The sequence below is a fragment of the Bison bison genome, unplaced genomic scaffold (genome assembly GCF_000754665.1).
Source record: "Bison bison bison isolate TAMUID 2011002044 unplaced genomic scaffold, Bison_UMD1.0 scf7180017864472, whole genome shotgun sequence".
NCBI classification, from domain to species: domain Eukaryota; kingdom Metazoa; phylum Chordata; class Mammalia; order Artiodactyla; family Bovidae; genus Bison; species Bison bison.
In genome coordinates this window covers 3,898,878-3,908,071 of record NW_011495033.1, presented here as the reverse complement: position 1 = coordinate 3,908,071, position 9,194 = coordinate 3,898,878, and the positions used below count along the sequence as shown (strand labels likewise).

At 52.3% G+C, this 9,194-nt stretch overlaps 2 protein-coding genes across 6 annotated transcripts in view; both read right to left on the bottom strand.

The window, feature by feature from the left end:
• The window catches only part of PROCA1 (protein interacting with cyclin A1), a 7,716-nt gene extending 3,291 nt beyond the window's left edge, over positions 1 to 4,425 (bottom strand). Inside the window, exons 1-3 of one of the 5 annotated variants that reach the window (XM_010861409.1) lie at positions 3,962 to 4,036; positions 3,293 to 3,394; positions 514 to 600 (exon numbers count right to left, since the gene is read on the bottom strand). In XM_010861409.1, the coding sequence (XP_010859711.1) occupies positions 514 to 600; positions 3,293 to 3,305 (100 nt within the window). In that variant the 5' untranslated portion in view covers positions 3,306 to 3,394; positions 3,962 to 4,036. The other 4 variants (XM_010861407.1, XM_010861408.1, XM_010861406.1 and 1 more) reach the window with 4 other exon arrangements.
• Positions 4,426 to 6,281: 1,856 nt separating this feature from the next.
• Positions 6,282 to 9,194, bottom strand: RAB34 (RAB34, member RAS oncogene family; the record flags this gene model as incomplete). The annotated part of the gene is made up of 9 exons (XM_010861405.1): positions 6,282 to 6,688; positions 6,770 to 6,877; positions 6,990 to 7,080; positions 7,165 to 7,246; positions 7,429 to 7,480; positions 7,608 to 7,672; positions 7,789 to 7,890; positions 7,978 to 8,043; positions 9,089 to 9,194. Coding segments are annotated over 9 exons (740 nt in total), but the record flags the coding sequence as incomplete, so codon positions are not given.

The window sequence follows — 9,194 nt, the reverse complement described above, 5'->3', positions numbered from 1 at the left end:
CCCCGCCCGGATCCACTTCCTGGCCTCCCTTTGTGCTTCCTTTCCTCCCACGCGCCAAGGCGAGGGAATGAGTCCTGCCTGGGAGGCAGGACCTTGGAACACCATCACCACTGCCTCAGGGTTTCTCCAGCACTGCTGAACTGCAGCAAAGGGCAGCAGAGTGGCAACTGCCCTGAATTTGTAGTCAGGCCTGAGTCCAAGTTGAGTTGGGTGACCTAGGGGCAAGTTACTTTACTTCTCTGAGCCTTCATTTCCTTACTCACAAAAATGGAATGATGGTAATGCCCCTTTTGCAGGGTTGTTGAGAGGACTCAGTTCACATGTGTCAAAGATATTTGTGTACCATAAAGGGCTGTACAAAGGAAAGGGGTGGCACTCTCTGCGGGGCACGAGAAGGGGCTGGGGTAGGGCAGCTAGGTGACCCTTTCAGGACCAAACACCTCCCTCCCTCCTGCCTAACCCCTGGGGCCAGAGATTTCCACACACCCCGCCCCCACTTGAAGGAGGACCCACCTTCAGAGGATAAAGTAGAAGCATCTGTGCTGGACTCCACACTAGCCAGCAGGTGTCCTCTCCCCCAGCTGGGCAACCTGTTTATATCTGAGAGAGTACACAGAGGTAGCAGCAGCCCCTCCCCACTCCATTCACTCAGAAAACGGCTCCGGAGAAGCTCCAGGGACAGCCCCCAGGAGATGCAGCCTTTAAAAGACAATAGTCCCTGCTCTCCACAGGGGCTGGGGGAGGGGATGAGGAGAGGAGACACAGTCTGTAACAGTTCAGGATGGTGTGAGGCAGACCCTGATAGGGAGGGACAGGGTGGGGAGGAAAGCCTGTGGGAGCAAGGACACTCACTGAAATTGGGGGCACGGGGCTTCTTGGAAGAAGCATAATAGGAGTAGGATCTGGAGGGAAGAAGAGGAGTGAGCCAGAGTCTAGGTAAGAAGGGACAGTTTCAGGGAAGGGATTGTCCCAGGGTGTCCCCAAACGAAACTCCAACACGACAGCAGCTCCATCAGCAACCACAGAGTAAAGTCTGCACTTCCTTTTCCTTCCTACAATTAGCTTTGTCCTTTGAGGGTACCGGACTGAGTCCTGCTTAAGGAAAGGAGATGATTGCTTTGGGACTTCTGCTGGGCCTTCAGTGGTACTTGGTCATCCTTCTACAGGTCTCTGGTCAGCTCTATCTGTTTTCCACGGCACAGGAAGTGCTCAAATGAATGAAACTATGAATGCTTCCCCGGAAATTTGTACCCCGCGACTGCTGCTCTCAACACATCATTGCGTGGGCTTCATCCCTGGCTGCTCCCACCCCCATCGACTTCTAGCCTGGGGAAGTGTCCCTCCTTCCTCCTTGCCCAAGCGTCTGAACTCCAGGTCCTGGACAGAATGCTCACTTCTGCCTCTTTCATGTTTGTTTTTCTTCTTACAGGCTATGAACATTTTCAAACAAAACATTCTGTGAACCCTATTTCTCCTTATGTAACTGCATAGCCACCCTTCTTCCTTTTCACTTCCTCATTTAACAGATGTATTGGACAGCTTCACTAGGCGGCCTACCAGCAAAGAAGGCCCAGTCCCTCCCTACCTTCAGTGTCTTGACCTTTGTCTTCTCCAGCCACTACAGCATGGCAGCCATCCCTGCCCTTCTATCAGAATAGCCCAGGCAAAGGCCACCAGTGATCTAATAGCTAAACCCAGTGACCTTCTTTTTGTCTCATCTCACTGACGCTGTTGATTAATCAACCTCTTTCTTCTGCAGACTCTTCTTTTGGCTCTCATGACACACCTCTCATCTCTTTCTTCCTTCCTAGCTTTTAATTCTTTCCTAACTTCTTTGCTGGCCTGTACTCCTTAAATTGGTGATGACCAGGGTTCTTTTGCTGGCCTCCTTCTCAGAAGACTCTACAGGCTTGTCTTGGATAATGTTATCCATTTCCATGGTTTCAACATCCACTAATAAAATGACATAAATCTCGATCTCCAATGCATACTGCTTTCCTGAGCACATAGCCTATGTCCTCTCCGATATTCTCAAAACATCAGACCAGCACATGTCATATGAACCCACCATCTTCTCCCTACCCTTCATGAAACACTGTCTCTTGTAACTTCCATTTCAGAGAGCAACGGACACCTCAGCTAGAAATCTAGGGATCATCCTTTGCCTCACTTCTCACCAACTCAATGACCAAGTCTTGCCATGCTTGCTTGTCCCCACATCTGACTGGTTCAGACCTATCAGTTATCTCTGACACAGACAGCTGGAGTAGCCTCCCACCTGGCCTCCCTAACTTCTGTCTCACTCCCTACATCCACTCCTCACGATGCAGCCAAACTGGTTCACCACGTTCCTCCTCTTTAATAGCATTCCACTACCTTCAGGATGAGGTGCAAACTCTCCATCATGACATACCTGGTCCCCCAGTTGGTTGACTGAATGAACACATGAGTAGAAGAAAATAAAGGCCTACTGGTGCCACAAGAAGCTGTGGCATTGGAGATTCTGTCCAGGGTTCAAATCTGGGGACTTTTCTGGGGAAAGAAAATTGACCTTGGATGAGCATTTTTCCAGGGTCAGGCACTGTGCTGGGCTTTTAAAATATGCCATTGATTCTAAATCCTCACCAAAGCACATTTTATGGATGGGGACACAGAGACTTACAATAAGTAACTTATCCAAAAAAATAAGTTAATAGATGACAGAGGTAGGATTCAAATCCAATTTTCTTGGCTCCATAGTCTATGCTCTTTCAGCCTCTCTACTTGTGGTTCCTATCCAAAACCTGTGGTGCCAGCTATCACTTCCCACTACAACTGCTTTTCACCTCTAACACAGCCAATTCCTCACCCTCTGGTTTTACTCAATCCTGACTCCACAGCCTCCTTTATCCAGCCTGGACCCTAAAGGTCAGGCCAGAGTGACCTGAGCCAGGATCAGGATTCAAACTCTGCTTGCTCTCAACAGAGTCACTATGGAAGAGGCTTATATGCAGGGTCCAATGACTAACCGCCCCTCCCCCCGTATCCCCAAGAAGCCTTGACGGTCATAACTCTAATGCCAAGGGGAAGGATTTAATAACCCGCCTCAGATCTGAGGAAGACAATCTGCTCTAGTTTCCAGCTGAAGCAGCAATCTGGAGCTCCTGCAGCAGAAGTGATTGAAGATGGCCATAGGGGAGACCCCATAATGAATGAGTGACATTGAATGAGAGAGAGCTTAAAAGGAAGAGGGAAACTTCAGGTCTCTCAGCAGGACATTAATCGAGGTACAGGGACCTAACTCAAAACTCACAGGTGATGCTCATTTGTACAGTCCTCCCAGTCCTGCGAGCTGAGGAGCTCCCCCTGCCCTTGCGGCACAGGGGTTAGGGTTCCAGGTCGGGCGCCGGAGCAGCTGAACGGGGGAGGGAGGTAGGGAGGGGGGAAGGAGGAAGGAAGGGAGGGAAAAATCAAGGAAGGGAAGGAGGGAAGAGGGAACTTGGCAGGGCAGCTCCGGTTTCCTTGGAAATGCCGCCCTGGCCCCGCCCACCTCTGGAGGCGATTGTGACGTCACTAGTGGAACTTCCGGATTTTTCCTGCCCTAAAGTCAATGGAACCGCCGGCCCCAACCCCAGCGACTGGACCAAGGGTTCCAGCCAAACCCTCCACTTCCTGCTTAGCGGCTGAAGCACAGCAATGCCTTCCACCCCTACAACTAGAGCTCGTAGTTCTGGCTCAAACCAGACGACCCCAGTCCAACCCGCAAGCGGTTCTCCAGCTCTTCTGTCCCTATTGCTCAATCATTGGTCCAAGTCTCGAGTGAGCCCGCCCCCAGGCCCTAACTCCGCCCCAGTCAGCCTTTGGCCCCGCCTCCTTCGTCGGGCTCTCAGGTTCCACCCCCTCCTTGGGTTCTCAGGCCAGTCCCCCGTGCCACGCCCCCCAGCTGAAAGCCCTCCCCTAATCTGCCACGCCCCCTGTTTACCCGTGCTGCTCTCATCCCACGAGCTGGTATCGTCCTCAGTTTTTTCCTTAGTCCACCTTTCAATCCTCAGTGTCGTCCTGACCCACATATCTCTCGGTCTAGTTCTTCGTCTCTACAAGACTCTTCCACGCATAAGTCCAACCCTGAACCTCAGCTTGGCCGAGCCCACTGTAAACCCCAATCTCAGCTTCGCCCCAGTCCGGTCCTTAACTCCGCCTCATGCTTGCCCAGTCTCCCCTCTCCCTCTGCTCTAGGCTGCGTTGTCTTAGCCCAAGTCTGAGCTTCAGCGGCGCTCTTCATCCGGGGCCTCCTAGCTCCTTCCGGGCCCCTCTCTCTTTGTTCCACTTTAACCTTAGCACCTCCCCCGTATCTCAGGCCTAAACTTTAGCTCGGCAGCTCAGGCCCTGCCCTCAGTCCCATCCCTAGTTCCTCTCCAGATCTGCTCCCGGCTTAGTCCTACCCCCAGAACCTAGCCCCGCCCCAACCTCGTTCTTAGCCCCGCCCCAGCCATTCTCTCAACCTCCCGGCCCCTCCCAATCCTTCCGAACCCAGCCGCAGCCCTTAGCCCCGCCCCCAATCTGCATTCGGGTCCGTGCGTGTCCTCCTGGGGAGCTATTCCCATCAATCTCCAGTCCTCCATCCAGGATTTCAGGGTCTCTCCTTCCCTGGCGGGAGGCCGGGCTCGCTCTTTCTCTCCCCTAGCAGGCCCCTCCACGGGAGCCCAGCGAAAGAAGACGTGATACCGGATCCCAAGCCCCGCGACGGCCCCCACCCCAAGCACCCCCTCCTACTTCTATGGGGCTCCCTGTTCCAGTGGCAAATACTGCCCAATATAGATGTCAACATGGAGTCGGAGGAGCGAGGAAGGGGAAGGGCGAGTGTGCAGAAAAGCCAACTCTGCCAGAATAGCGTAGCAGGTAAGAACGGTAGCAAGGGACAGAGGGGTTGCTTACTGGGAACTAGAATTGATGTTCCTGTCTTGGCCTCTTAGGATGACACCAGGCCACAGGTGTCCTTCCTTTCGCGGCCCAAATATCTGAGACAGTTCCAGCCAATCTCTGGCTCTGGGTCAGATATCAATGGGGAGCCAGGTTCTTGGTCACTCTTCACCCAAACTGTTATTATAATAGTTAAGGTTTTTAAGCCATCCCAGGTGGCGCAAGTGGTAAAGAACCCGTCCCTGGGTTGGGAAGATCCCCTGGAGGAGAGCATGACAATCCACTCCAGTCTTCTTGCTTGGAGAATCCTATGGACAGAGGAAGCTGGCAGGCTACAGTCCATGGGGTCGCTAAGCCTCAGACACGACTGAAGCGACTTAGCATGCGCCCAATGGCACCCCACTCCAGTGTTCTTGCCTGGAGAATCCCAGGGACGGGGGAACCTGGTGGGCCGCCGTCTCTGGGGTTGCACAGAGTCGGACACGACTGAAGCGGCTTAGCAGCAGCAGCAGCATGCATGTATGTATTAGTGCTTTATCTTATTTCATCCATGAAATGAATGATGAACGTGCTCCTCCTTTACAGAGGAGGCAACTGGGAGTTCCCCAGTCCTAGTTAGGATTCCAGTCTTTCACTGCCGTGGCCTGGGTTCAGTCTCTGGTCAGGGAACTCAGATCCCATAAACCGCTCAGCACACATTCCCCACAAAAGAAAATAATAACAATAGAGGTGAAACTAAGGCACAGAGCAGAAGTGACTTGTCTGAATGTCCAACATGTACAGCAAGGTTTCAAATGCAGATCCTCCTGCTTAGAGCACATCTTTTTTTTGAAGTGGGAAAAATGTCTTATTTTTAATCCAATTTAGTTTTTAACTGTTTTAAAATATAAAAATGTGCTACTCATAATTTTATTTATATCACTAATATAGTTAGATGTTATCAGCACATCTAAGTAAGAGCCCTCCCTCTACCTTCCGGGGCCTTCTGTTCAACCCAACAAAGCACCCAAAACTCACTTTTCACTGTGTTCCATACTCTAAAAAAATACTTCTTAGAGAAGTATTTTTTAAAAGGCAGGAATAAGGTGAAAAAAAGTATCCAATGGTAGACTTACGTATAAGCACCAAGTAGCAGGAGACATTTTCCGGGAAGGGACCAAAGGAAAAGGGCTCTTAAAGATCTCAAAGGTCACTCAGACGTTATCCAGTGAGGGCCAAGTGCATCCCTCTACACGTGGTTCCTGAGTTCCCAGCCTGCCTGAGTCCTGCCCAGAGGCCAAGATGGCCAGAATCGCAGCAGAAGGCTCCAGTCCTAAGATGACCATATAGCCCTGCCCATTCCACATCCCTGATCCCCCACAAAGGACTCCAGACCCTAACCTGCTAATAACAGAAATTTTAATGCATAAGGCATAGTGTGAGACTAGGACCATTAAGCATCCTGAAACCTAGAGGGCCCAGCAGCTGAGTAAGAGCAGCAGGGCCCTCTTACCTCCCCGCACTGGGCACCTTGGAGAGAGGGGCATCCAGGTTTTGACACGGTGCCTGGGGGCAGGAAGTGACTAGCATGGTCCCAAGTACCTCTCCAGGGATACTGCCACCGAGAGGCAGCTCTTTGGTCTGGAAAAACAGTCAGTGCAAATGTCCAGGGGTTGAGTTCTGGGGGAGTCAAGGTGGCACAGTGCCCCAGGGCGGGCAGTCTCTGGACAGTCCTCTACCCATCATGGGCAACACGTGGGCTTCTTCTTGCTGGCAGTTAGGTAGAGGTTGCTGTCATCACTGTTGATGCCTGAAGAAGGGTGAGAAATAAGTGAGGCAAGGATGGAGGGTCCCTGAGCTCTCTGCCACCCTTGTCCAGGTGGGCACTCACGGACAACATCCCCTATGCGCCGGGATCCCGATTTCTCCAGCTCAGCCAGCACGTTGACCTCAAAGGTCAGCGCCGCCACACGAAAGAAGAACTCCCGGACATTTTCACCTGACACAGGGAGCAGATAGGAGCTCAGGGGTGGTTCCAGGCCAAGGGGCATAGCTGGAGGTGTAGGAGTGAGAGGCAAGGCAGGCAGGAAGGCCAGGTGCCTCTGACTCACCAGTGAGAGATGAGACTGCCCAATACTCAGCCTTCATCTCTTGGGCCACCTTGAGTGCATCTTTCTCCATCAGTATATACTGAGCAGGAGTCTGAAGGAAAGTCAGAGTCAGATGCTGGGCATGGGGTTTCCCTTGTCGAGATGTGAAGTCCTCCCCCACCACTGGCACACTCACACTCAGGTCCTTCTTGGAACCCACGAGGAAGAGAAGCACGCTGGAAGGGTCGTTCTCCTTGAGCGCATCAGCTAGCCACTGCCTGCCATAGACAGTGGACAGCAAGGGATGAGGGAGCCAGATAGGCTCCCCCCACTTCTATGCCCAATGACGCTCCCTCTGGTCCTGAATGCACTCTTCTCCTTCCCTTCCATACTCCTGACCCGCCTCTTTTTGAACATTCTCTTCTCAGAGCCCCCATTATAGTTCAGCATGCTTACTTACTTGGTATGCTCCAAGGAGGCCACATCATTAAGGTTGAAGACAATGATGATGGCTGGAAGAGTGGCAGAAAACGGGTGCAGATTGTTGGGGAAGATGCTACTGGCTCATTTCCACAATCCCTCCAGCCCTAGGCTAGAGGCCAGGTGTACCCACCTACCTGACTTCACCCTGGTACTTACCTTGAGCTCCTCGGTAGTAGGTTGATGCGATGCACTTGAACCTCTCCTGTCCAGCGGTGTCCCAGCTGGGAGGAAGGTGGGGAGAACACAGGTATGTGTGGGGCAGGGTGGTGCTGGGGGCTGAGGTGGGGAACAGGTGCTGGGAGAACCAAGGGCGGGAAGGAGTGGGGAAAGAACTCACAGCTGCAGACTGAATGGGACACCCAACACCTCAAATCGTTCCATCTCAAAGTCCACTCCGATGGTGGCCTTGTAGTTCTTATCAAAGGTGTCTTTGCAGAACCTGAGCGGGCACCAGATGCTCTGGTCTTGAGCCCAGTCTGCCTGGCTAGGCTTGGGCTCACCCCCCTCAGCTTCAGCACCCTCTTACCTATTAATGAGACAAGTCTTCCCCACCGACAGGTCGCCCACCACAATGACCTTGGAGATCTTAAATCTGCTGGACACAAGAGTGGGCGGGAAGAGTGAGCTCTAGCTCCTTCACTCAGAGAAGCCCCAGTGCTCCCAGGCAGGTCCACAAAGGGAGCTGCTCCTGGGCTGAGATTACCATAAACACCAGGCCTCAACAGATGTGCTAGGGAGGAGTGGTTCTGCCTCAGTATCAGAGAGACTGATTTTGCATCCCAGCTCTCACTTACTAGCTGTGTGACTCAGGACAAGTTTCTTAGCTTCTCTGAGCCTCAGTTTCAACATCTGTTAAGTGGGGATTTAACACACATTTTATTGGGTTGTTGTGAAGGTTAAAATGAAATAAATGTCCTATATTCTGGACTGGTCAAGTGGCTCAGCAGCAAAGAATCTGCCTGCCAAGCAGGAGACCCAGGTTCGATCCCTGGTCGAGAAGATCCTCTGGAGAAGGACACGGCAGCCCACTCCAGTATTCTTGCCTGGGAAATTCCAGGAACAGAGGAACCATGGGGTCACAAAGAGTTGGACACCACCAAGTGACCAAACAACAACCCAACAACCCCCTCCCCCTCAACACACACACACACACATTCCAACATCTCTCCCTCCCTCCCCAGGATACAACTTAAAAGTGGTATTTTCCATTTAATAAAAGACAATAATTATATGCAACACACTGCCTGGCACACAGTACATGCTCAATTAACGGTGGCAACTGTTAATAGTATTATCTCTCTTTTTTTTTAAACCCACAATGGGACTTATCCCTCTAGGACAGCTCACTGTCCTGGAGATCAAATAGATGGAGTGTGGGAAGCTAAGCTGGTGACCACAGCCTTAAGTTGGACCCCCTCCCTGTGTCAGGAATTCAACTGCCACCTTCCTACCCAACCCCATCTCTTAGGACTTGCCACAAGCCAGCTGGAAGGAAGAGGAGCACAGGGGCACGCTAAGGGGGAACAGTGTGGCTGGCAGGGACCGAAATGGAGCCTGCAGCTCTTGGCTTTGCACCCTTGCTTTGACTGCAGGTTTCCTGGGACTCCATTTCTTCCTTCCGGGTGTCTCTAACTCACCCCACGGTGCCTGTCCTGTGCTCCTGGCAGGCGCAGGTGACGCGGGGCTGGAAGTCTTTGTGCACGTGCAAAGCGGCCTCCTTCCTCAGGCACTGGGTGGAGTGGA